This window comes from Hirundo rustica, chromosome 5, assembly GCF_015227805.2.
Source record: "Hirundo rustica isolate bHirRus1 chromosome 5, bHirRus1.pri.v3, whole genome shotgun sequence".
Lineage (NCBI taxonomy): Eukaryota > Metazoa > Chordata > Aves > Passeriformes > Hirundinidae > Hirundo > Hirundo rustica.
In genome coordinates this window covers 11,359,524-11,386,720 of record NC_053454.1, presented here as the reverse complement: position 1 = coordinate 11,386,720, position 27,197 = coordinate 11,359,524, and the positions used below count along the sequence as shown (strand labels likewise).

Sequence of the window (27,197 nt, the reverse complement as noted above, 5' to 3'; positions counted from 1 at the left end):
AAATGTCCTAACACCATGTATTCTCATGACAAGGATCCTCAAAATGTTTTCCACTTTATGGATCAGTATCAAATGGCTTCTCAACAGGACTTTGTCATTAATTTTAATTATGAACACAACTCCATAGCCCCTGCTACCTGACAAAATTTAAAAAGAAATTAAAAGTCAGGAACTGTTTTAGCTGCATATTGAATGAATACTATTCTGATTCATATCCTTTCAATTTAAAAAATTAAGAATTCCCTTCAGGAAGTTTACTTTGACTACAAAAAAATAACTCCTCTTACTCTTTGGTCTCATGGAAACAGACAGGAACAATGCTCAATTCACACAATTATTGAATTGTACAATGGTCTCTTGTTATCACACCTATTTAGAAACAGCCATAGAAACAGAGTTAAACAGACTTAAGGGCCTCAACTACAAATGACAATCAAGGCATTGCAAATCCTTCACACAGCATCTGAAATTAGAAAAGTAATTTGCCATGACCTAACAGCCGTACTAAGCCTTTGCTTCCCATTTTCTCAGATTTATTACTGTGTTTAAGAGATGTAAATCTGGCTGAAAACAGAATACTTCTCGTTGCATTTGAAGTATGTAGTGCTTAAGTAACTCCAGGAATGCACAGGAGAATTAATTTGCCAAACTGGTAAGCACTCATTATTGTTGTTCTGAAAACTTCCATCAGTCATTAATTCCTCTCACATAATTTATCACATATTTCTGGTTTGGATGACTACTATCTACTGTAACTGCAATACATACTCTTTATTTTCATACAGCACAGAATGTTGCATGTCTAGCTTTAGACAGGCAGATTTCATTAATTGTAAAATAATCTAAAAAAGAACATTAGTTTACCAGCCTAATTGATGTTAATATCTAAATTACATAGTAATTATGAAAAGAGAAATGGTTAAGATATGGCTTTGCAACAAAAACCTAATTGTTCATTTAGATACTGGAAACCAGCATACACTTTCTTATCAATTTCTGGTGCATTTCAAAGCATGCCTCCTGGTCTAGTGCCCTACAGCTCCTCTTGCACACATGCCTGCACCAGTAACTGCTTTTCTGTACCACATTTACAACCAGGCTGCATTCAGTTATTCACATGCTACTTAGAAGACATGTACATAAAGCACTGACAAAGTATTTTAACAACAAAATAGTGCAAAAAGAAAAAAAAATGTACAAGTGCCATCCAACCACAAAGAAATATCAAAAAAGCCAAGCAGAATAATGCAAGTCAACGAATCCAGCCCACGCTGCTTTATGGTACATAACCTGATTATCTGTGAAAGACTGGTGGCGCACTCAAGACAAGGGGCCAGCCTCCATCCAACAGCCTGTCCTGCAGGAACCACTGCCCTGCAGCAGTCTCTGCACAGACAGAGACTCTTCCACCCACTCACCTCCAGAAGTGACTTCTTCAGAACTGGGCTGAGGAACACTGGCAGGACAGTGTGGGGAAGCTTGCATTGCTGCTGCCCTTGCTATACCTGTCCTGTGGAGAAATAGAGGACTTAATTTCCAGGGCTGTCAGACAGCACCTTCCACATTACAAGTGACGGAAAAAGAAATTAATTTGAAAATGCCTGATTTGAGCAAGTACGTTTCGGGGTGTGGTGAAGAACCCCCAGTTTCTACAGAAGTATCTGGATCACTTTCACACCTTCCATAGAGCTCCATTTGCAGCAAGCTGGATTCTTTGGTTCATGAGCTGATGATGCTCTTGCCAGTTGCCTATGTAGCGAGCTGAGAGATGGTCACTGAGAACCAACAAGATAGCCTAAATAAAATAATTAAGGAAATCATATTTAAAATAATCTCTCAACTCTGACATGAACAAATAGCCATTGAGTAGCTTTCCTTCTACCTCATTTTCAAAACGGCAGTTTTCTGCTCTTTATACATTTCCTTTACAGAAACCATTACCATACAAATTAGCTAACAGATCTAATAGAGGAACAGCTACTTTGCCTCTCCTGTCCAAGCCATTCCATAGAGGCAGTTTATTTTACTTCCACATAAATCTACATAGGATTACCACAAGAATCTATCCTAACAAAGACCTTTTTCCTTTTTAAATGAGAAAAGGAAACCTTCCACAATTCTCCTGGTTTCCAGCTGGGACAACAGTTTTCAGCCACCAGTTTTTAGTATGAGACATTCAAATGATTTGTATATCCCAAAGCACAGTCATTTAGAGAGACAGGGACAAAAATAACTTCATCTGAAACACATGAATAAATCAGTCTTTTGAGCATGGTGATGAATGCAATGTTTTTCAAAACCAAATTTCCAAAGCAACTCTCCAAAGCCCTACTAAAACAAGTGTGTTTGTTACAAAAGTGATCTCTGTATCTTTCAGGAGTACCGTGATGAGTTTTTTGAGGAAATATCAAGTTTAGACACCGAAGACTGGAAGCTAATGACCAACTGCTTTATTCTGGTATGAGTGTGAACTGAATACTGATGTTCACAGGCAGGAACAATTTCCAGTAATTAATTGCAAAAATATCAGCCTTCCTTGCGTTTGCTTAACTTTGGTCAACAGCAATGTTAATCTTGCAAGTAAACTGAAAGACAAGACAAAGCCTATACATGTGAGATTTATGCAAAATTCAGAACTACTGAAAAGCATGGAAGCAAGACAAGAAAAACATGATAATTATATGGCAGAGCACCTCTACTAAAGGAAAAAAAAAAAAAAAAAAAACCCTAACCCAAAAAGCCCACACAAATTTGTATTGCATCTATTACTTCAACTGAAGAATAAATGTAGGGGTAAACAGAATTGCTCACTTCTTATTTGGGCAAAACAGACTCATGCATAAATCACTTCCTTAATAAATGTAATAAATGCTGGAGAGCCTGTTTTCTTCTCTCTCTCTCTCTCTTTTTTTTTTTTTTTTTAATTTGTAACTGCATACTGTTTTTCCCTAAAGTTCCCAGTTTCCAACATACTAATCCTTTCAAAGCAATGAAACAGTTTGTGTCTCTCAGTATCTGCTCACTGGAGTATAATTATAGCTGCCTATGAGCTATGACTATGAACAGACTTTTCCAAAATATTTGAAAAAATCTTCAAGAGAAATAATAACAATTGGTCACATATATAATAGCATACTTAATAAACCCAGTATATTTAAATATAAAATAAGATACAGCAGGTTGGTTCACATAAATAGGACTGATTAATTCTGTTCTGGGCACTACAGATTGATGTCCCGTTGACCTCCTAAGAGAGTGATTATTCTCAGCATTAACAGGAATTTTAGTAAATTGCTCCTTTTCTTCATGTGACAAAAAACAATGAATATCAGAAAGAAGCAAAATGAAAAGAAGCTGACAACCTTAGGTTTTATGTGTTGCCTAAAGCCTTCTCAGAGTCCCCAAAAGGTCATGACACATGAATAATCTAGATATTACAGTAACAATGCATTGATAGTACTGATCAGATCTCCAGAGAAAAGAATTCAAATACTTTGAAATATTTGGCTATATCTTCTAATAATCATTGAAAGGACTAGAACTTGTAATAGATTTACTCTCACTGAAATGCAAACTGGTAAATGCTAAAACTGTGGGGAGGGGAGCCTCTACAATTCAAAGCAAGAGCTGAATTGGTCACAGTGTGGATTTTTGTTTCTTTGCTTTAGAAATCTACAAAGATATCCATGCCACAGTTTTCACCCTTTGAGGGTACCATACATTTATTTCAAAAACAAGTCTTAAGTGTTCAAAAACAAACACCTTATGCATTAAATCCTTCAAAGAGCCTTTGATTTTCTCCTCACAAATTACTGTTCTCCAGTCTCCTACAGTCTGCATTGACCTATGTGCACCAAGCACTTCAAGAGGCACTTGAACCATATGGGCTATTTCTAGGAGGTAGGATCACTTTCACTGTCTGGGAGAGCGATTAATGGACTAAAAAAAGGAAAATAACTTTGTCTCAAGGAAGATACATTTCAGAGATTAGTCCAATTCAAACAGAAAGCTCTTCCATGACAGAAAGCACATGCTGTTTTTAGGATGAATATGCATCCTGCCACCAAATCCAAACTACAATACCTCTTCTACTTCCTTGTTTAAATCTTATGCAGAATCTATTGTGCATATAAGAACTCTAATGCAACTCTCAAACTGAACTTATCACCTCCATCAGAAACTTTCCTTTGAGTCCTATAGAAATCATTGTTTTTTCTACAGTTCATCTTCCCTTTGAAAAAAGGAAATAAAAGCCACCTTTCAGTCTCCATGACTTGGAAAAAGAAATGGTGAGCAGTACACTGTGTGGGTCTTTACATGAATGAATACATGCATCTACGGCTGCAGCAGTGGATTCCCCAGTGACAACACTCAGGAGTTCTTGAACATAACCTTTTCCAATCCCTGCAGGTGTGAGAGGACTGTAATCCCACCTGGGTCTCTCCAACCAACCTACAGCTGAAGAAATAAAATAAAATGTTTTATACTTACAGCTGAATCATGTTAGTCATCGCTGTTACAGAGCCCATACTTAAATCCCAGCATCCAGAAATTATACTGCTGGTACCTGAACTTTAATCGATAATCTCCACAGAAAAAGGAAAATGGCAGTTTCAATATACTACATGGTACGATTTTGCTAAGAACCTATGATTTTTTTAATGCAAGTTAAAAAAAATATTGATTTCTTTCAAGTCCACTGCACACTAAATATAATTTCCACCATTGCTATTTGAGATATCAGATAAAAATGCCGTCTTTTCTCACTAAGAAAAGAACCAACATGTCTTTCTTGAAGCAAAAATGCCTAAAGCTATTCGGTGTATTTCAGTCTTGGCAGCTGGTGGTAGACAAAAATATGATGGTAGCTGATTCATGAAAAAACATACAGAAAATTCAGTCTGGTGACAGCCAAGCTTAGGATATGTTCATTGTGCACTGTGGACTGCAAGACATCTAAAACAATCTAAAACATCCACAGTGATAACTAACATTACAAACTCGGTGCTTCACCTCCAAGTTACAAACGAAGGGAAGGCAAGAAATGGCAAAAAAATAAAAAGAAAATAAAAAAAAGAAAATCGACGTGGACTCTGAGTGGAGTCAGGAGGTTCAGCAAGAAGTGCAAAATTCTGCACTTGGAGCAGAAGAGCTCCAGAAACGTGGCTGAAAAGCAACTGTCTGGAAAGGACCTGTGGTCATCCTGGATGCTAGGCCAAATACGAGCCAACAGTGGTTTGACATCAGCAAACCACACCCTGGCCCAGCAGCAGGAAGAAAAAGGCCAGAAGAAAGGGAAATCATGCTCCACTCACCCCTGATGGGGCACCTTGAGCAGTGAGCAAGAGTTCAATGTTCTTCCACAAGTGACTGAACCAGATTATGACAAAGTTAACCACTTTTTAAGGACTGATTAATTGAAGAGAGTAATTCTGCATGTGGCACACAATTTTTCTTCCAAAAAATGCAACTGTGCAAATTCTTCAGCCAGTCTGTTCCTTCATAGTGGGTTAATCCTTCAGGTTTGTCCTCAACTCTGGATTGCTCCTAACAGGAATTGCCAACTACAGAAAGACTCCTCATTAGCTTAAGTGTTTACCTAAATGTTGTGCACATAGCTCAAAAACCCCTCTGTGTCATTAAGACACTGTGAACTTTCTGGAATCTGTATAAGCTATGAACCTAACAAATTAGCACAAACCCAAATGAGCAAATGAAGGGAAAAAAAAATACTGTTTTCTTAAGACTTACATTTTTAAGATTCTGGTAGACACAATCCTAAAAAGAACCTGTACCAAACAAAAATTATTTAAGGGCTAAAACTATGTTACTGACATTCATGAAATATCCAGTAATTTTTTTTTTTTTTTTTTCTGAGAGATTTAATTATACCTTTCATACTACTCATGCATTAAAAGATCTTCTGGTTAGCATTAATTTGAATTCTATTGCCACATACATTAATACAACTTAGTCACATTTATCATCCCTTTAAATAACAAAGTGATGTGTCCAGGCAGCATATTCTTGAAAAGGAGAAAAAGACATACAATTAAAACCTGAACTGAAATTATTTTACATTTCAGAGAGTTAAGAAGCAGCCTGGAGCAAATTACCTCCTAGAGAAAATCTGGAGAGCAGTTTTGCTTCAAGCAAAGACTTAACAGTATTTGAAAGAAAACAATATGCAGCATGAGTAAATCAAATAGCAGACAAAAAAAGTCAAAGAAAAATAAATGGGCTGCACTCAAGTTAGTATAAATCTGAATGCATTAAGCTCCTAAGGAAACTTGCAAAGACAGTATTAAGGTCACAGTACTCAACTGGATAATTTTAACCCTGGATTTTAACCTTAAATTTAATAAATCATATTATGTAGGAGAATTTCCAACTAAATTTCCTAACTCATGCAAATGAAAAAAATGATAACTCTAAATAGCTATAGTAGCTACACAAAATCTGTTATTTTGGTTAAAGGACAGCATATGGTTTACTGATGAACAGAATCGCAGAAAACCCTAATAAAACGGACAAATCCACATAATTTTAGCTCCCAGAAATTTTTGTGCTAAAATGCAGAATGTACTTACATTTCCTGACAGTAGTAGGAAAATCTAAGCTTAGTAGATTCTAATAATTCTGAATATGGTAGCTGGAGTTCAGCCATATTTTCATCTTTACCTACTGCTGTCCTAAGGAACAAAGACAGCAATGGTATTGAATTTCTGAAGATTTAGCACACTTGAAATTTTCGGAAAGGGTTTTTGGTGAGCACTGAGATAAACTCTTCAAAAAAAGTCTCTTCCACTACCAGGGGTTATAAACTACATCCCCACACTAAACAGTGTAGTACTGAAGACAAAAGCAACTAAAGTTACTGTACAAAGTAATTAGGACAAATAGATAAAGAGATTAAGACAGATGAATAGAGGCATAGATGCAGAATAGATGTAGAGGTGACACAGTGGAACAGGTTGCCCAGATAAGCCGTGTATTTTTCTTGAAAGGGTTCAAGGCCAGCCTGGATGGGGCTTTGAGCAACCTGGTCTAGTGGAAGGTGTCTTTAAGGTTTCTTCCAACCCGAGCTATTGTATGATTCCATAAGATTGAAATCATGACTCAAAGCACAAACAAAATATGTGGTTTGTATATACATACATATATTTTTCTGGACTTACAATATGTACATAGAGTAAGTACAGCCATGCAAAGCCATGCACCTGGATCCAATCCTGCTCCAGCCAGCGGCAGGTTCTCAGCAGACTTCATTACATACTAAACCACACAAAGGCTCTTAACAACTTGTCAGGATTTTAAAGATGACTTTGTTGCTGTTTAATGGAAACATGTACAGTAACCTTGGTGTCCTAACAAACCTAGGTAGCGCATTTCAGTTTTTTAAAACGTATCAAGAGTAAAAAAGTAAAATAAAATTAAATTAAAGTTAAAATTTCTATTATTTAGTCACCACCATTTCTATAGTTGAATGGCATGAGAGACTGCAGTGTTAATGGTTAGTGACTCGACAATCAGCCACTGCATTAGCAGCGGGGGCTTTGCTGAGGTTGGCTTGGCAAGGCCACAGCCCAGGTGCAGAGGGGTGAGCACCCACCAGCAGAGGCTACGCGCTGGGGTTTGAGCTGTGTGAGGGAAAAGGCAGGTAAGATGCAGACCCTGCAGAGGTGGGATAACGCTTTTTATTACCCTTAGATAAAAGGCTCAGATGTACAACTTCTACCTGGGGAAGGACCAGGGCATTCACACACAAGCCTGAAGGTTTTCATCCCTTCTGATGGGGCACAACTGGCTCAACCACACTGGGGGCGTGAGAGGCAGCTGTCATGTCTTAGAAGGTGTCATAAACCATCAAAGACCCCCATAGTGCCCCCTGACTCATTTTTGGGGCCTTCCCAAAATTCCTCACCAGAGGACTTTGAGGCATGTGATCCACAGAGTCCCATCAGGCGGTGTAAAACTGACCCCCCAGTAAGGGAGGAGGTGTCTGACATAAACCTGAACGTTCACCCACTGAACTTTGTGTTTTGGGGAATTCCCCCAAGCCCAAATGATCAAAATGGAGATCATCACTTTAACCAACAGACACCAAATAACAACAATCAAGTCTCCTTGCTAAATGGGTGGTGATATCTTTCCTCTCCACTATCTGCTCTTATCCTTTTCTCTCATTCTTTCTTTCCCTTATGTATTTTCTGAAGAAGTATCTTTATAGTTTTGTACTGTTACATTGCTACAGATAGATAACCAAAATGGCTACACACACCCTTTCCATGGCAAGCATATTATTCTAAAATAATCCCTACATAAATATATTATATATATAAATATATATATATATACAGTCATTCAGTGTAATTTCATTCTAATCTGCTGCAAGAGATCTATTAACAAGAACTTCAGCCACCCCTGCCTTCAGGGGTAAGTCATAACAAATAACAAAGAGAAAACTGTCATAAGCTTTTCCCTTCTGATAACAGGGTAAAGTCCTGGCCCTGTCCTTCAACCAGGTCTGTTGATATTAATATACCTAACTGGGACCTTACCAAGAAGGCTGCCAGACCTCGCCCAAAAACTCCTTTTCAGTAAAATGGTGCAGCAGAAGGGACTCTTCAAATTTAAAAAAGACCTTCCCCCTGCACCTGAGGGTCATCTACAGATCAATTACTCAGGTCCAAGATGATTTTGAGTCACATCCTTCAATGTCAGTAGAAGAACAGTACTAAGTGACACTTCCAGGTTTTGCCCTCACAAGATTCAATGCATGTACAAACAGAGAGCACAAAGAATTTGGCAAAGAGTACCAAATGAGTTGTGGGTTTGGATGTACTTCTCTTGTTGGTTTTTTTGGTGTTTTTTTTGTTGGTTTTTGGTTTGTTTTTTTGGTTTTTTTGTTTGTTTGTTTTTGTTTTTGTGTTTTTTTTTTGTTGTTGTTGTTGTTTGTTGTTTGTTGTTTTTTTAATAAAGATTCCTGGAACTCATTCAGTAGCAAGTACTGCAGATAAAAGCCAAGTATCACTGCAATTAAGTCAAGCAGCAAATGGAAAGGGAATAATTGTAGCCAAGGATGGAATTCTGTGTCCTTATTTCTCTCTCCAACAGTACTTGGATCTATATATTCTTGATGTCTCTGAAGTCTGAGCAGGGAGTATTACTTCCAGAGAGAGAAATTCTGAGAATTTAAAGCTTTAGGGTCCTGCTTGAACAGAGATGGAACAGTTGCCTTCTTGCAGGAATTAAAGCTGGCATGGGAATTTCACAAAAGGAATTAAAAGATGCTCTGGAAAGTGGCCAAAAGGAAATCAAAGGAACTTTGGCAGTATGAAGACACATACCAGAAGCACATGAAAAGGAACTTCAAGACAGACCACTAGGTTTAAGAGTTAAGGTTATCCATCTGTTCTGGGTAGAAGGCTGTGTGAACCAGGGGAAAATGTTAATTATTCCTGTGAGATATTTAGTCCAAAAATATTCACACTCTCTTACATAACTTCCAGTCTTGACCACAAGTCAGATGCCTAGGGGAACAGATTTATTTCAGATTCAGCCCAAATTCTGAACTATAAGAGCTGATCAATGTACCCTTCTTCCAGTTCTTCAAGTGTGATATGTTACTGGATCTGAGAATCAGACTGGGGTAAAAAGACTATCTGATAGTCTGACAGCTATCTGCAAGTTAAAAGATCTTAAATACAGATAAACTAAAAGATCTTAAATACAGATAAACTACAGCTCATGCCTTATATCACATTTATTGTTGTAAATATCTAATATATGCATGAGTAATCCATTATTTTACAGACACACCACATAAAAAGTGGATAGTTTTTAAAGCAGCTAGTTTTGAAAACAGAAATGGAAATCCATGGAAATGATCTGGGTAGCCCCACAGCTGAGGAGACAAGCTCTAGAAAGTTTGATTTGTAGAAATGTTAAAGGGAACTGTTGATCTACTGCTTTTAAGAACTATTACAATGAACAAGTGTTTCACCCCATCTCTGCTTTGGCCCGATCTGCTACAACTGAACTCTGTCAATAAGCTCTGTTCGTGCTTCCGTCAATAGAAGCAGTTTTTGAAAAATAAAACTGAAAAACGGAAAATCTTTCTGTGCTCCATCAGAAGGTTTTTCAGCAGGGCACAAAACAAGGAAAAAAAAAATTACTCTTTACATAAACTCAAAAGAACCACCACTTGCAAGCTAAAACACAAGACTTTAACAAATTCCTTGTCTAGGATGTTTAAACCAGTGAAGCTACTGTTTTTGTGTGAAAAAATTGTGCTCAAGTATGCTTGAAATGTGCAGCAGCTCTCCGAGAGTCAGGTTACACCTATGATGGCATGTCCTAGTTAAAATGTTTAGGTATCTCTTGGTGTCACATTTAGTCAAATCTCATCTAGCTACTTGTATTTATTTTAAAGTTCCAGGTATTAGCACTATTTCCGTAATATATCTTGCCTTGCAAAATCCTGCGGGGTTTCACTTACACAATAAAATCTCAGATTTTGGAGCCACAATTTCTGGACTGCAGTGCAAAACCACCAAAGGCAAAGAATAGGAGACTGTGGTAAGCTCCTTTATTCCTTTCCTTAATTTCAATTATTTGGATTTTATTAGAGTATGTCTGTGTCCATATGCACAAATTTCTCAATGAAGATTTTTGGTTCAAGGGTGACTTAGCAAGAGGGACATCAAGGGCTTTGAAATATTTGAAACATTTCAGAAAAGGAGACTGCCAAACTGAGTAGTTTTTCAAGAAAACTATGTAAATTCAACTGCTCACAATAAAATGACTGAGTTCAGTCATTAAAATGTAAATTATAGGAATAGCTTCCTGTGCTAACTTCAATATAACTACATCCATCAAGTCTCATCTGTAATAACCAGGCTGGTGTTTGCTCTGTGGAGTCCAAATTGTTAATTCTTCCCATTTACAACAACTCCCTGGCTTTCAGGAGCAAAAATAATTTTCTGTCTAAATATACTTACACTTAACAATCAGAAATGAATCCCTCTGCAAACAACTCTCCACACTGGCAATCGTCTTTGTTAGTAATTATTTATAGCGCAGAAGCATCAAAGCTTTCTTCTTTCACATTTAACATTACTATTACTACCATTTCCCAGGTACATCCAGGATAGCTGTCAGACATTTTTCCAGTATACTCACAGTTTGTATTTCCTCCCTTCCTTCTACTGTGCATAAACACTGCAGAAGCCTTGTAACAAGGTGGCTTTGAAGGAGCACAGCAACAAGCTTCACCACACTGACCAAACTGGTGCACACTGAGCAGGGCACAGGAGCAGCAATGGGACTCTGATGACAAGATGACAACTTTGCACCAGCAGAAGACAAGATGACAATTTTGCACCAGCACTGCCCACGGTCCCCTGTGCTCTCAGGAGTGGGCAGCTGTGGTGGTTCTGTCCCTGCCAGCAAGGGACAAATGTAAACAAGGCCAAGTTTGCTGATCTTTTCTGAAGAAGCCGACGTTGGTGGGCTAACCAGAGCCTGTCTCCCTCTGCTCTGGTAATTCCCATGCAATGGGAGCAGCTCCAGCAGCAGCAGGGAAGGAAAGATGGGCATCCCCGGCTACAGATTCCTCTGGAGAACGGGCAATTTCCTGACAATATGGCATCCAAGTCAATTTCAAACCAAATCCCCGATTTTAAATGCCTTGAAATTAATTTGAAGGTATGAAAAAGTAAAAGATATTTTTAATATAACAATTTTAAACAAACAAAAAAAAAACTGGAAGAAATCTACACAACAAAGAGCTGGTTGTTTGTACTCTGTACAAATCACATTCAGGAGTAATTTCTGCACCCCAGTTAAAAGTTAAGGCAACAAAACCCCTTTACTTGGACGTTGTTTGAATGCTCTCAGCTAGTAAATCTTGAAGTTTTAATCTAATTGGCTGATTTGCAATATTGTAACTGCTAACAGATACGACTTTTTTGTATTAAGACTAGCACCTTTTGTAACATTTACGTAGTAATACAGAAGGCCTGTGCTCTAGTTCTCTCATTTTTTCTGAAATTCAATTGGAAGCACAGAAATGTCTACTCTATCCAAGTAAGGACACACTTAACCCTGGAAAATAAAATCCATGTTCAAGGAAACAGTTTTTCAGAAAGCTGCAGCTCATCAGAGAAAAATCAGAAACTCAAGGGCACTGCTTCTCACACCATGGTGTAAGGAAAGTTCTGCTGCAGCCAGAGACAAGTCTCACTCCCCTGACCAGCACTGTCACACATAGCTCAAAACAGTCTGTGAATCATATGGGACTTAAAGGACAGTGCCCTACATACCAGCTCTTACTGTCTCCCACTGCTGAAACTTCTCCATAGCCATTCCAGGACTTCTAGATTCACATTTCAAGCATAGCAGCTGGGAGGAATACAGACAAACCAGAAACATGCAGTAGCAGTCATTCACAAAACTTCTGCGAGTGTAGCACACACCTGTGTTGAAGTGCACACAACATGCACAAAATCATACTCTTATTGTACCTGAGCAATGAGAATAACCATCATCCACTCGACTTTACTTGACTCTTAGTAAGGCATTCCAGGAAATTCTTTAAGTTGTAATAATTCACATCTACCTATTTCAAAGAGCCTGCATATGTGAATTCTGCTTTGAGCTTCACTGCTGATTAAAGAGAATATACTTGACCTAAATCTTCCATTCAAAAGAAGACTACAGAATACACATCTGACTTCATCTTGTACTGGTTATTCCCACATCACAGATCTGCATGCAGCAATAAAAGACAGCAAATCAAGCAGGGTGTCAAATTAACATGTAGCATGACAAAGACTCCCATGTGCTACCTTGGCAGTCAATTCAGGACTACACTCACCAGTCCACTGTGCCTATTTGTTGAATTTTTCTAATTTATTATTATTATTATCGAATTTATTTGTCAAAATTTTCTTAGCACAATGTAGAAATAAAGACATTCTATCAGAAGTTATTTATGAAATAATAACAGACAGATCCTGATTTACAGCTATACACTTACTAAAGACCTCGTGCCAGGTTCTATCACAAATTGAAACCTCTCAAACAGTACATGTTTTGTTGATTGGATGAAAGTTTAGAAAGAAATTATTGATAACTGGTGACCAGCTCATTGCTTGAAAACTATTTTTAGTTTCTATTTGAAATGTTCATTTAACATCTTGGAATAAGGAGAAGTAATATGAAGACATTAAAAACTGATAGAAGAAAATAAACAATAACTTACTTTTAATTCAACTCTGACAATCTTTATTTCTACTAGAAATTGGCCCAGAAACTGGTAGAGCATGTTACGGTTGCCTTTAATGCAAACAGTGCTACCACAGGCAGCATTAACCTCAGAATTTACGCAAATGATGTTATTTTGTACAGTCACTGACTATTTGCAACATCTGAGTCACACGAACAACAAAAGCACTGCAAACAGGAACAAGTATGGCAACAGTAACCAAGTTTTAATCAGACTTGAGTTGAACTGGAGAATAATAAACCAACCCTTAGTCTTTTACTTTCTTCTGTAGTCTAAGTAAAACATATGTTTTTGTAACACAGATGTTTGCTTCCTTTTCATCTCTTTTTTGTAACAGATGGATCATTGAATATGAAAGAAACAAACACCGCTATATTTAACACTACAGATCCCAAACCCTGTCATATTAATAATTCACAAAAGTCACTGAACTGCATGGCATGTCGTGCTGAGATTTCATTAGGAATCAAATCTCTTAATGTACATTTTTATTATTTGTCTTTCACTGGCAAAATACAGTCTGCTTCTATTTGCATTAAAGCAATAATAAAAAAAGGAACAAGAGCTTTTCAGCAAGGTAACACTCCTGAGAAAAGGAACTCTCTTACCCCACATAGGCTGCTTTGCTTGGTGGGGCTTTTGCTCTTAGCAAAGAACTGGGTAACTTTCACCAGGAACCAGTAAAATAGACCACATTCATGACTAAGGGCAAACTTAGCATTAACCTAAGAACTATGGAAACAGTTGATCAGGAAGCGTCTCAACATGGCTAGAAGTTCATTTAAACCCTTTCTTCTTTAAAAAATCCCAGAAGTCACCATAATAACTTTATCTCATTTTCTGAGATTATTACCTTTCCCTGGCCACAGGGAAATTAACCTGAAATTAGAGATTGGCTAAACTGAGATTAGCCAGCAAATACTTTGTGTTCTCTTATGATGCAGTCCTTGAGACAAAGCCTTGCTATGGTGATTAACTAAACTGTGGATGGAAAGTTTCAAGGATACAACTATTAATGAGGTAGTAACACCACGTAAACAGTAAGGATGGATTACCTTTTTATGGCAGTAATAAAAAATAGTCAGCTCTTCTTCATTATAAAATATTCAGTGTTATTGTATAGCGTTTCACATTTTAAACTGATGCAAAAGCAACATCTACCATTCTCTAAATACACCATTTAAATATATGATGTACTGCTGAAATGCCTGAAGTTTACATGGAAAACATGCAGAAAATATACTGCTAAGTACAGTTTTCATAATGATACATACACTGCTCCCATGGTGAACAATGACACTGACTCTACCTGCACAATGTTCTTTAGTTTTACATCATTCAATACTTTTAAACTGTCAGTTTCAATTAGAAAAAAATCTGGCACAGACAGCAAGCTTGCATGGATCATATTTCTATGCCCGCATTTTATCTTACACACACATTGCACAGTTCATGTCCTGAATGTCTGTTTTAAGGCTTATATGTAGTTCAATCTATTACATATAACAGTTATGTAGTTAAATATACTATTAGCATTTCTATTTATAATGTTTCTAGTCTCCTGGCACCTGAAAAAGCTCCAGATTGATACAAGTATGTTCCTTTTCAGCTCCTTGTTGTCACTGTCATGGAAGGAGCTCAGCTTTAGCTAAAACTTTAGATGGTTCTTTTCTTTTGTTAATACATCTTACTCACTTCTCCAGGACCTCTAGCACTATACAGCAACAAAATACATTTATTATTTAGATAGTGAGTGCAAGATCATCTGCTGATTACATATGCATGCAAAGAGAGCCAAGGTTGCCATCAGTCCCTAAGGGCAACCCTCCAAAACCACTGACCCAGCATCAGAGATTTATTCCTTTGCAAACAGGAAGATTGCAGCCCAGCCTAATCACACTTAGTAAAGCTTTAAAGGGTACATGTGACACTGGTGATTAACTGTCATGTGGAGAACATGACATTAAATGAAGATCCAAACCAAGTTAACTGCATGCCTTTGGAACGTGTCCTGCAGCTCAGAGTGGCTTGAAGTGTCCTTCAGGATGAACTAACAACCAGTCCTTAAAACTAACATCGTTCTTGAAGAGGCTGTTCTTTTGAGGAGAGGCAGTAACAAGTTAACATGCTCCTGCTCTTTGGGAATGCTGGGAACAGCAAACGAAGAAGCTCCAAAGTCCCAGCCAAGGATCGACCATCCTAACCCCAATCCTGACTTATGATTTCTTTATTGAGTACATTTGGCCAGCAAAATAGAGACAACAATACTATGAGCCTAATAAATATAATATGAATGGAGTACTTTGAATGTGTGGCTGGTACTGCATCATGACAAACACTGCTGGCAGTGTAATTCACTCTGGCTAAATCTATACTGCCTTTTCTGGGCTTGTTGGAGTGAATTGCTGGCCCATGTCACCCATAGGGACATCGCCCTAAATATCTCTGCTGTGCAGATCCAAGCTTCAAGCAGTACCAATGTTTGATTTTCCTGGATGATGAACCCCACATCCAGCTGCAGGTGTGAGTGAGTGAGTAAACAGATCTGACTGCAGTGCAAGCCAGAGTGACAGCAACGCTCCAGCTCTGCCTCCATGCCTTCACCCCACTAAGCTGCATGAATAAAGATTACAAAGTCAGCAACATCACTTGGATGGAATAAACCTTATTAATCCAAATCTTCAAGGCTACCACAACATGCATCTGAATATCACTGTGAATAAAAGAACCAAATCCATGCACAGAAAGACATAACTATATCCTGTTTAACAAGGGGCAGAGTTATGCTGTAACAAGGTTTACCACTATTCACATTTGATTCAAGGGGAAAAAAAAAATAACACAAGCGACTAGACTAAGAATGAGCAACAATTTCCACAGTAATTCTAAAACTGTTTCTAAATGAGTTCTGTAAAAAGATTAAAATTGTCAATATTCACAACATAAATCCTGAATTGCTGGAGGTCGAGAGGAAGAGTTACTTTTGTAACTCTTAATTTATTAACAAAAGTACTTTTGTATTTTTCTTAATAAGGAGAAATTAGTAAACTAGACTGACCAATGGTGAGCCTGAGCCAGCAGAGTGGCACTTGTTTGCTATATTCATCCAAGTAATACCTTAGGTATTAAGGTCTATTTCAAATTATATTTTAGATTGCTATTTTATGAAAGAAAAGCTCATAAATAAATCTCTTTTTGGCAGATGAAAATTGATAATTTTCTCTAATTTTGACTACTGAAGAAAAGAGATACTAACTTCTTTTTTTAAGGCAAAAAAAAAGGCCCCAAAATACGTTTTCATTATCTGCAGAGGACTTTTCTTTAAAATCACTAAGAAAAAAAAATTGTTCCTTTATCCTTTACAATAAACATTTCACATGGTGATTATTCAATATATTTTCTACTGCACTGCTAATTCTTATTATTGTTCAAATATCATATTTGAGGACATTAATACACCATTAACACAATTAACTTTTTCACAGTAGTTAATCCATATGGAAGCAAATGGCACAACTTGGCCATGTAAATGACTAGATATTGCAGGTCACCTTCTGCCCCACTGCACCAGTGCAACTCTGCTGGCTCTACTTGCATTTGCAAGCCTAGACCAAGGGAAGAATCTGTGTCTCTCCAGAAACTGGATGTATAAACAATTTTTTATTCCTTCCCAAAACAGAGATATTCCATAAAAAGGCAGGGATCAATTCATATTCTAGACTTGTCTGCATGCAACCTGCAATATGCCTTCATCTGCCAGAGAAGCCTTTCTCCAAATAAATTTGGGATCGTGGTGATGAGACACCTCCTTTAACACAGTTTGGCAGGAATAGCAAATTTTGTTCATTATTTCTGTTAATTGTTAAATCAGTAAAACACAGAGTAACTGAATTAACCTGGCAGTTGAGTAAAAGAGCTGCACCATTGATTCCTGCGACTTTTTGTCTCTTGCAGGAATCCAGCAACCATACCAGGCAATTCACAGTTCCAAATCAGATCCTGTGTGGCTGATCCCAAGGCCCTGAGACAGCCAAGTGTATCAGCAGTGCTGTCAGTTTTACCATTAATCTTAAGCACAGGTAACATCAAGGGAACTCCAGGACTGAAGGACATCCTCTGCCCGCTAATGCACAGAAGCCTCTTTTATCTCCCTCCCCCCAACTCACAATTTTCTTGCCCTCTCCCCAACAGACTCTGTCCGTGCAGTAATGAAGGATCACGTTTCTCCCATCCAACCCATCTTCTCTTCCCGTGCCTCTCCTCTCCGCTCAGTGCTCCTACAGCTGCTGTGGAAATAACACGTTTTACTGACCCAACACCTCCTGGGCAGCTGCTTCCCACAGCTGTGGTGCAAAAGGCAATTAAGATAAAACACAGCTCCGCAATGAATCACGAGCCTGAACAGATCTCAGAGGTCATCTAGTCCATTCCTCTGCCCCACGGGAGGCTCAGCTATCCCCATGTCATTTCTTACAGACATCTATGTCACCTGCTTTTAAAAACTTCAGCGATAAAAATTACACAAGCTCCCCAGGCAATATATCCCAGTGCTCCACCACCTTTGCAAAGGAGTTCAATCTTTCCTCACAGCTCACATTTCCTAAGCCTGAGACTTCTTCTCTCTTTCTTTACAAGTCTTATAAGATCTCTTCTATTTTCCTCACACAAACAACTCCAATCAAAGCAGTTTGCTTCAAAAACCACTTTTGAAAGTGATCATCGAAAATTTTGCTGTATATTGCAGCTGGAATTAAATCACTTTTTTTCCACTGTGCAAACGTAACACAATTTTAAAGACTTTAAATTAAAAAAAAATAATCATGCTTTGGTTGTTTTAATGCCATCTTGTAGTAGTGCATATGCGACAGGAGAAACAGGGCGAGGTTGTCACTGCTGTCATATGTATGTCTATAATGCCTATTACCATAAACAGTATAGCAACAAATCAAAAAATTGTTGAGATTTAAAAACCAATTCAATTTTCCATAGTCAAGGTAAAGCCACATTTGTTACAGAGAATCCCAGTGTTAGAAAATAATGACCTATCAAAGAGATGAAATTTGACTTTGCTCAAGCAAGCAGTTTTGTTAGGAACATTATTTAGCCCACTAGTGAGTGCAGAGCAAATCAGATTTGGTTCACAGCTTTCCTATACCCTGAATTCATATGTCATCTGACTGTTGAGGCTTTTTTAAATCACTGAAAAAGTAAAACAGGAAGAGAAGTAAAGCACTGCTATAGGTAACCCACATCTTCATGATTATTGGTGGCTTTACTTTCCTCATTGAATAGTTATAGGAAGAAAGTACATATAAGGCTTAGATATATCTCCTTTGGAAATTAATTTAGTCTGCTGCATGGAATAGCAAGGACAGAGGACACCAATTACCAAGATTTTAATACTCTGAAAACGAGATAAAATTTTGGTTATTCATGAACAACAATGAATTGGTAACTTCTCTAACACACTGGTCACAACATAAAGCATTTCTTCATTTTAAACGGTGGATTCCAAGAGCCAAAGAAAAGCTTGGATTGGACCCCAAAGAAGTATAACAAGGTAACACACTCTCGCCTTTCTGTTGTTGCTACACACTGCACTTAACATCACAGGACCAAATACAAGGCCTGTGAAAGGACTACAGGCATTTACAGGGGAGAAGTCTTAAAGTTCTTTCATGGAGCCAAATCTTTAAACAAACAAACAAAAAAATCCCACAAAAGAACACACAAAGCACATTTTAAGCACCAGTTTCACGAATGTATTCATTATGCATTTTAAACAAAGTGTATCAATGAGAAATTAAACTTCGTGATGCTCCTCTTTGATCTGAAGGTCTCATTGGAAAAATTTTCACGGATAAATCCATTCCCTCATGATTTCCAAGATCTTTTAAAAGGTGTGGCAATGTCAGATATAACAGATGTGAAGAATTCTATTACGCCTGACAAACCCTGCATTCCCAACAAGAATTACAGTAGTCCAAGATGAAAAACTAACAGTTTGCTACTGAATATTTCAAGAACAGATGCCAACATATTTCATGATGACTTCTGATCACAGGAAAAATATAATAAAGGTCAGCACTGATATTCAAATTGTATTTTGACCCATTTCAGACAAGACCCCCCCATGTGCAATGACAGAAGAACATCCGGTCCTTATGATCAAAGTATCAAGTGAAGATAAAATGTGAGAAAAATCTAACACTTGCCCCAGCAGTGTTACAATAAATACTAAAAAATTCTATCTAACTTTAGAACACTCATGACATATAAAAGATGGGAATATGGATTTGCAGAGTCCACAAGGAATTATTTCCCTCATATTACAAAACAGAGAGACTTGAAAATTCAATTTTTAGCATAGATGCACATCTGAAATTCACCACTGTATCAAGAACACTGCAGTAATTATACTGTGCATTTTGCAGAATCCAAGGCACGAATTTTCAAATTTAAACAAAGTTTCTTCAAACAGGTGACCACATTAAAAACATCAATCATCATTCTGAAAAAAAAAAAAATTAACCAAAACTTAAAACAAATTTGAAAATGCACCGAAACATGAACCAGAGTGCAAAGAATGTCCTTGAGGCAAGATTAGCAAGCAATTACACCAGTCACTGCTAACAGTTACAGTACACAGCATTTTTAATTTTTCTTCTGAAAAATCTGCCTTGTGGTCCTGGTATGACAAAATCATCCTAATGATTTCTCCAATCTAAAACAATTCAAATCGTCAATAACCAAGAGAGCATTGGCTGATCACATTTCAGGATGCAGCATGGGAGTATTAAGTGACTGAGCATTGATCAAATGACGACAGAATCTGGAGACTGTGTCTCAAGGAGTATTGGTTGACCCTGATGTTAAGTATGTTCATATTATATAAGCCTACACTGAGTTACTGTTTCTGCTGCTGGAAAGTGCTGTTAAAACTGCACATACAATATATTTGCAAGTCAAGCCCCTACAAACACATTTCTCCTGTTCAATCAATCTTAAAATGGCCTACTCTTAAAACAACTTTCTGGCAAGGAAATACAGACCAGTACCTGACCCAACCATTTCATGTTCTCAAGGCAAATTCTCTCAGCATTTAATGTATGTCACCTGCAGGAAAATTCTTTTTTATGTAATAACCTGCAAGTCACTGAATGATTTAAAATGATTTTCTTTTCTCATGTACCTTGCACAGACACAGGGGATGGCAAGAAGGCAGCAGCATTTCAAAAGACGATGCTTAGATATCCCTTCTAAACGCCTTCTAAATGTATACAGTTCTCTAGGGAGCAATCAACTGAGCAATGTCTGTAATGCTCAGGATATAATTACCAAAATGAGATGCATAACCTTTATTACACCAGAAAACAGTTAACTTTACGGATTATTTCTCTTACTTTGGTGCTCTCAAGCCTTTTCCTTTCTTTTTTTTTTAGTGATCAAGTGCCTCCACTCCTCTACATTGCAGCTACGGTGCATTTAATGCCAGGTGCTGCACACCTCACTAGCAGAAACTCAGCACAATGCAAGACCTTCTCCAGCCCGTGTAGTTTCATATACTGCTGCAGCGTGACAGAATGTCTTTGGGATTTAGCAAATTCAGACAGATTCTGCTGCTACATCCCACAGAAAAACGCCTTGAAATTCCCCTCTGCTTACAAAAAGAAAAAAAATGAACAGCCTACATCTCCAAACATGACAGTGCATTCCTGGCATAGACTGTGCAATGAGAGAAGAGAAAAAACGACAGCATTTATGTTACCTTCAGTCACATAGTTGTGGTCTCGCAGAAAGCTGTGGTTAATTTTCCGTGTGTCCGTGTCCTCGCCCATTTACAGCAGGATTACTCAGCATGCCTATCCGCAGTGGACTGATAGCATCAGCAGAGGTCGTCACAAGAGCACCATCCATGCTGCCACTGCCTAGCAGAGGCGGGGAACACACCGGGCCACCGAGCACAGCATAATGAGAGCTATTGAGGCAGCACAGATTGGGGGGAGCGAATAACCAGAGAGGAAAAAAAAAAAAAAAAAAAGAAGGGGGGAAGAGGGAAGAAGAATAGCGGGAGAAAGCCGGAGGGACAAACGGCTCCGAGAAATTACGGATGCAGACAGTCAGTAGGGAGCCGGCACGAAGGGAAGAGAGTCACTTCTCCCGCAGTTAAAGAATAGCCCAGTCGCGTCGCCAGGTACTCGGAGCCGAGCCGAGCCGAGCCGAGCCGAGCCGAGCCGAGCCGAGCCGGGCCGAGCCGAGCCGAGCCGCCCGGAGCCGGGCCGAGCCGAGCCGAGCCGAGCCGAGCCACCCCGAGCCGAGCCGAGCCGGCCGGGCCGAGCCACCCGGAGCCGAGCCGAGCCGAGCCGAGCCGAGCCGCCCGGAGCCGAGCCCAGCCGAGCCGAGCCGAGCCGAGCCGAGCCGAGCCGAGCCGAGCCGAGCCGAGCCGAGCCGGCCGGGCCGTGCCGTGCCGCTCGCCTCTGCCGCATCAGCGCTGGCCCCTCCCCGCCCGCCGCCCGCGGCCCAACCGCACCGCATCTGCATGGAGCAAAGTGAAAAATGACACTGCAGGTAATTATTTCAGCTCTTCTGCCGGGGAGATGGGCAAGGAGGAAAACTGAGGGAGGGGATGAGGGAGAAGAAACTTCAAGGTGATTAAACGCGTTCGCACCGACACGTACTGCACAGGATCGCGCGGCCACGATTTTGCGCTAGTCGTAGTGACAGCTGCAGCAAAAGCAACAGTCGTTCAGTGCCAGCCTCTATAAATATTACCGAAATTGCCAAATATCTGCCGGTGCAAAAGTATTCGTCAGCGACAAGGCAACCGTTCAGCGGACGTAAGATAAAATAACACTTGTTTATCTTTTTTACCCCCAGTTTTGTAGAAAAATGTAAAATTACAGAGTATTTAAAAACAACCTCTCTGGTTTTCCTGTACAGGGAAGAAAAGCTGGACAAAGGGAATGTTTGCAGGTCATTGGTTTTCTTAAACCTGCTGCTCTTTCAGTTCATTATCCCATCAACTTGGAAAAGCAGCGTTGAAGCATTTATACTCAGAAATATGAAAATAAGTAGAAGAGGAATATTACTCACTTGCTTTATAAAAATAAAGCTTGCTCTTTAGTCCAAATGCTTAATGTTTTGTATTACAGCAAAATTCTTTCAACTGAACAGACAAGCAGTTTGCTTTAGCTTTTGGTATCTATTCAAGAAATCACAAAGTATTTGCTGCAGAAAGTATGTATTCAGAAAAGGTAAGCACTGCTGAAGTCTAAATATTTGAATAGAGAACAAATGGCTATATACCATGATAAGGGAGTCCACAACCACAAAACCAATTGAGGAGAGAGAATCTTGTGCTTTAGGCCCTGGAATTGAACATGAAAAGTACACTTGGGTTGTCAGCATTACTACAGCATTTTGTGTAACACTGGATGAATTTTTACTGTTTATTGTGTTTTTCTTTTTTTCTAATGAACTAGGATATACAGTTCTTGAAGGAAAATTCAAGTATCCTGCTGTTCCTATGAAGTGGCATGTGACTTTGAAAAATGTAGAAGACTATGTAAAAACCTGCTCAGGGATACACATCTAATTTCAGTATGAAGCAAGGCTGGGAGGGAAAGAAGAACAGCAATAGAATCACCTTCTTCTTCTCATTAATAGAGCAAAATAAAACAGAATCATCTTGAGCCTGGCAAGTAAATATTGTAAAATCTTCACATTTTGTCAAGTGGGAAAGTAAGAGAAGTTACTCAGTACTTGAACCTGTACAGAACATATTTTACATGTATGTGGGTTTTGGGGGTGACAATACTGGAAATGTTATTTCTGCATTGACAGCATCAGTCACTACTGTGACAGTACTGGCAGCTCTCCAGTATCTCCCCTATCCTTTTCAGAAAAGAGGAAGGAGGCCTTGCAAATACTGATGTTTAGCATGGACAGAATGGTTCTAATCTACATGATGGAGCTGGTTTATTTTGCCCTTCCCTGAGATATTATGTTCTCACCTTGTATTTTTCCAAAGACAAAAGGGTCTATGAGCATAACACACTGCACATGAAATTCCAACTCCGCCGGAGTCCTTGGCAAAGGGTACAACAAACAGCCAGTTTACTCTCCACTACTTAACACAACAGTAACACCAGTCTGGGCCAAGAAGGCACCTCCCTTCAGCATCTGTGCACTCTGCCTGGCCTCACAAGAGCCTGTCCAGATCCCTTTGTAAAACCTTCCTGCCCTCCAGCAAATCAAAAACTCCAGTGATGACCAGCTGCCAGCTAGATATAACTCCATTTACCACCACTCCCTGGGGTCAGCCATCCATCCAGTTTTTACCAGCAAAAACCACGCCCATTCAAGCAAAGAGCTGCCAGTTTCTCCAGGAGAGTGTTGTGGCAAACCAAGTCAAAGGCTTTACTAAAGTTCATGTAGGCAACATCCACAGCCTTTCCCTCAACCACTAAGAGAGTCTCACTTCACCACAAAATCAGGTGAACTGGGTCAAGCAGGACCTGCCTTTCATGAACCTGTTCAGGCTGGGAACGATCCCCAGATTGTCCTGTATGTGCTGCGTGATGCTGCTCAGGATGATCTGCTCCATGACCTTCCTTGGCACTGAGGTCAGGCTGACAGGGAACTTCCCTGGATCCTCCTTCTAACCCATGTGATAGATGGGCTTCACATTTGCTGATCTTCAGTCAATTGGGACCCATTCCTCCTTGTTACCCAGGGCTGCTGGTAAATGATGGAAGGTGCCTCGGCACCTTTCACCAGCTTCCAGAGTCCCCTCAGCTGGATCCCATCCAACCCCACAGACCTGTGTGTGTCCAAGTGGTGCAGCATTTCCCCTTGGGTTATGGGGGCTTCATTCTGCTCCCCATCCTTGTCTTCCATCTCAAGGGACTGGGTACCCAAGAACAACTGGCCTTACTATTAACGACTGAGGCTAAGGCGGCATTAAGTACTTCATCTATTTTCTCAATCTTTCTCACCATTGTTTCCCCCTGCACCCAGTACGGAATGGAGGTTCTCCTCAGCCTTCCTTTTGGTCCTGATGGATTACGGAGTGTGGATTCCCCTGTGAAGGTGACACTGAGAAGCTATTACTGCAATGACTTCTAAAACTGAAAGAAATGTCACTTTGCAAGGCATTTTATCCCAAAAATTAAGCAGCACATTTGAGTAGGAACAACTACATAGGAACAACTTCTATCTGCAAATACACAAAAAATGAACCATGTGTTCTGTCCTTTCTGAGAAAAAAGATCATATGGAAAACTTATTATTGAAAATATATAGATAATAAATTATGCAAATTGTGATACAATCCCAAAAAAGTTACACTAATAGTCTGTAAAAAGAACCACTGGAACCATTTTCTTTGTAAATACCTCCACATTTATGTGACCAAGGTGGTTGAGAGAATTCTTTCTTGTTGTTATTGCTCTTCCATGTAAACTCACCAAAAACTGTCCTTTATTGCTCCTCAATCACTTCAAACTTTACAATTTCTATGGTCTGTCATTTCGAGCCTACACTGGTTGTTTGTTTGGTGCAATTTGAGCAGTTACAAATGTTTTCATTTTTCCTAGGAGCAAAGTGGATGCTTTTTTGTGAAGTCAAAATTGTAGCTCCCATCCAGACATAATTTTCTCCACTCACCATTAGAGAGGTTCATGGACAACTTTCTTGGGCATCACATCTGGGTCAAATCACAGTTAACTTGTTCTTCTTATTTTTAAGTTAAAAAGAATCTCCTAAGGAGGAACAGAATGAGGAGGAAGCCTTTAACAAAAACCCTAGACAATATTCCCAGTGTGCATGCAAATGCTTTCCCTAAGATTATGAGCCAAATCCTTACTGTGTGGCAAATATTAGCACTCCACTGACTTAAGTAGGTCAGTTCACATGAGAAAGATTAGCAAAACTGTGCTCTAAATTTGTAGCACAATGCAAATTTGTGAGCCAACACTTGCAGATAACTAGCTATGCCATTTTAAAATGCTACTTATTATCAATCCCACCTATGACCTGCCTAATTTGATCTGGTCAAATACCCAGGGAGAAGGTAGTGAAGAAGGAAGCTTTAATCAAAAGTATATCAGTTATTTGGACTTTCATAGTAGTTCACAATCCTAGTTATAAAACAACCCTCTAATTGTGCTGAATACAGTACAAACAGAGAAACGAAAGTGTCCTATCTTAAAGAATTTATAAGTAAACTATAAAATATAAGAGCTACATACAGATCAGCAGCGACATTTAGGTAAACAGTGAGTCAGTAATGAGGATGGAGTCCTGGTTTAGAGCTTTCTTCAAAAGAAGGTCATTAGAGACTGTGGAGAGAAGCAATAAACTAGATTCATGGGGTTGAAAAATAACTGCGTAACAAGAATAAAACAAGCTTAGACATAAAAGGAGGAGAACTATTCAGCAGGTCAAGGAGGAAAGTAAAAGGCAAGAGCAGGCATGACACAGATGGCAATATAGACTGTGGGTGTCAGTAAAAGAGTTAACAGGAGCAAAACAAAAATTGGATCTGTGCCAGGAGGAGAAAGAAAGGCCAGGGAAAGAAAATATTTAAAGACAGGAATAAACCTATGAGAAAGATAAAGATTTTAACAAAGGGTCCAGGCCATTAGTTATTAGCAGTTAGTAGTTAGTTGTGGGTATCCTCTGTTCTATGTATCAATGTTATCTGTTAGTTATCTGTTTAATGTACTGTTGTACCCTAAAACCCAATCGTAAATGCACTGATTCTGTGGTTCGAATGTTACATTCATCCCGTCCCGTACTTTCCCTGCACCCCTACCTTAGTCTGTAAGCCCTGCTGCTCTCCGAGACACCGCCCACATACCAGCCTGCCCATCAACTTGGGGGCCTCGCCCACTCCTCGCCTGCTCTGGGCCTGTCACCGCCTCTATGCAAATCAAGTATAGCCAGAAGTGAGTTTAGAACCAAAGAACCGCTCAGAACAGCGAGCCCGATCAAGACCCGGAGAGACGGAATGCAGCACTGAGTGGGGAAAGAGCCAAGGTAGCTGCCAGTATCATCTATAAACACCGAGAGGAGTCGCCATAACCTCTGAAGTCCCTGCTAAGAGTCACCCCCCTAGACATTCGAGCCATCAGCGAGCCTAGGGACTCCCGTGAGGCGTGGCTTCCGGCTCTGCGACGACAGCGACGCAGATCCGACGAGACCTCCTCCTCGGCGGTGTCCGGCTGGTGCAGCGTGGGCAAGGGCATCCCTACCCCGAGCCGTCCCTCTGCTGAAATCACTAATAAAGGCATTAAAAGGAGATAACATCGACTCCTGCCTATTTATAACAATTTTGGGGGCTCGTCCGGGATCGCCACGCCCAGAAGAGGACGAAGAAGGGAAGGCGCCGCCCATCTTCGAACTCCTGGGACAGCTGGCGAACATCGGACCCCAGCAACAAGGGACGCAGCATCGAGGAAGACAGCGCCGAGGAGCGCCGGCTGGTAAGTATAGCCGGTGGCGGGAGTGGAGGCGAGCGAGTGTGGTGTGAATGAGACGGGGGCCGGCAGCTCGGACCTCCGAAGCGAGTGTGGACCCCTTAGTACCGCGGTTCCGGGACTCCCGCGAGGGGGCCGGCCGGGAACAGGGGGAAGCGAGTGGAGCCTGAGCGAGTGAGGCGCCTCCAGGGGCATAGTGGGCCCCCCTCCGAACGGGCGGAGGAAACTTAGGGTGTGAGTGGCCCGTGTGAGGTTGATAGGCAACTGGTAGGAGGCCCCACTAGGGATCCCCCCCCACAAGGGTAGTGGCTGGGCCCTGAGGGCGGGTCAACAGGCTACCCGGGGTAGTGGCTGAGGCCCTGAGGGCGGGTCGGCAGGCTACCCAGCGAGCAAGGGCGGTAGGAAGCCCGTAGCGCGGCGGCTGG

At 39.9% G+C, this 27,197-nt stretch overlaps 1 protein-coding gene and 1 long non-coding RNA gene across 7 annotated transcripts in view; one reads left to right on the top strand and one right to left on the bottom strand.

Annotated features, from left to right (window-relative positions):
- The window catches only part of PPP2R2C (protein phosphatase 2 regulatory subunit Bgamma), a 204,495-nt gene that overhangs the window by 115,581 nt on the left and 61,717 nt on the right, over positions 1 to 27,197 (bottom strand). For 3 of the 6 annotated variants that reach the window (XM_040063880.2, XM_040063884.2, XM_040063882.2), the window contains exon 1: positions 21,060 to 21,547. The exons of 2 other annotated variants lie outside the window; for them this stretch is intronic. In XM_040063880.2, coding sequence (XP_039919814.1) covers positions 21,060 to 21,129 — 70 coding nt within the window. In that variant the 5' untranslated portion in view covers positions 21,130 to 21,547. Of the gene's footprint in view, positions 1 to 1,418; positions 1,507 to 21,059; positions 21,548 to 27,197 lie in introns of those variants that run through there. One more of the 6 variants, XM_040063883.2, reaches the window with a different exon arrangement.
- On the top strand, positions 21,754 to 26,599 carry LOC120752590 (uncharacterized). The gene is made up of 2 exons (XR_005700765.2): positions 21,754 to 21,859; positions 22,774 to 26,599. It is a non-coding gene; the product is annotated as an uncharacterized LOC120752590 (long non-coding RNA).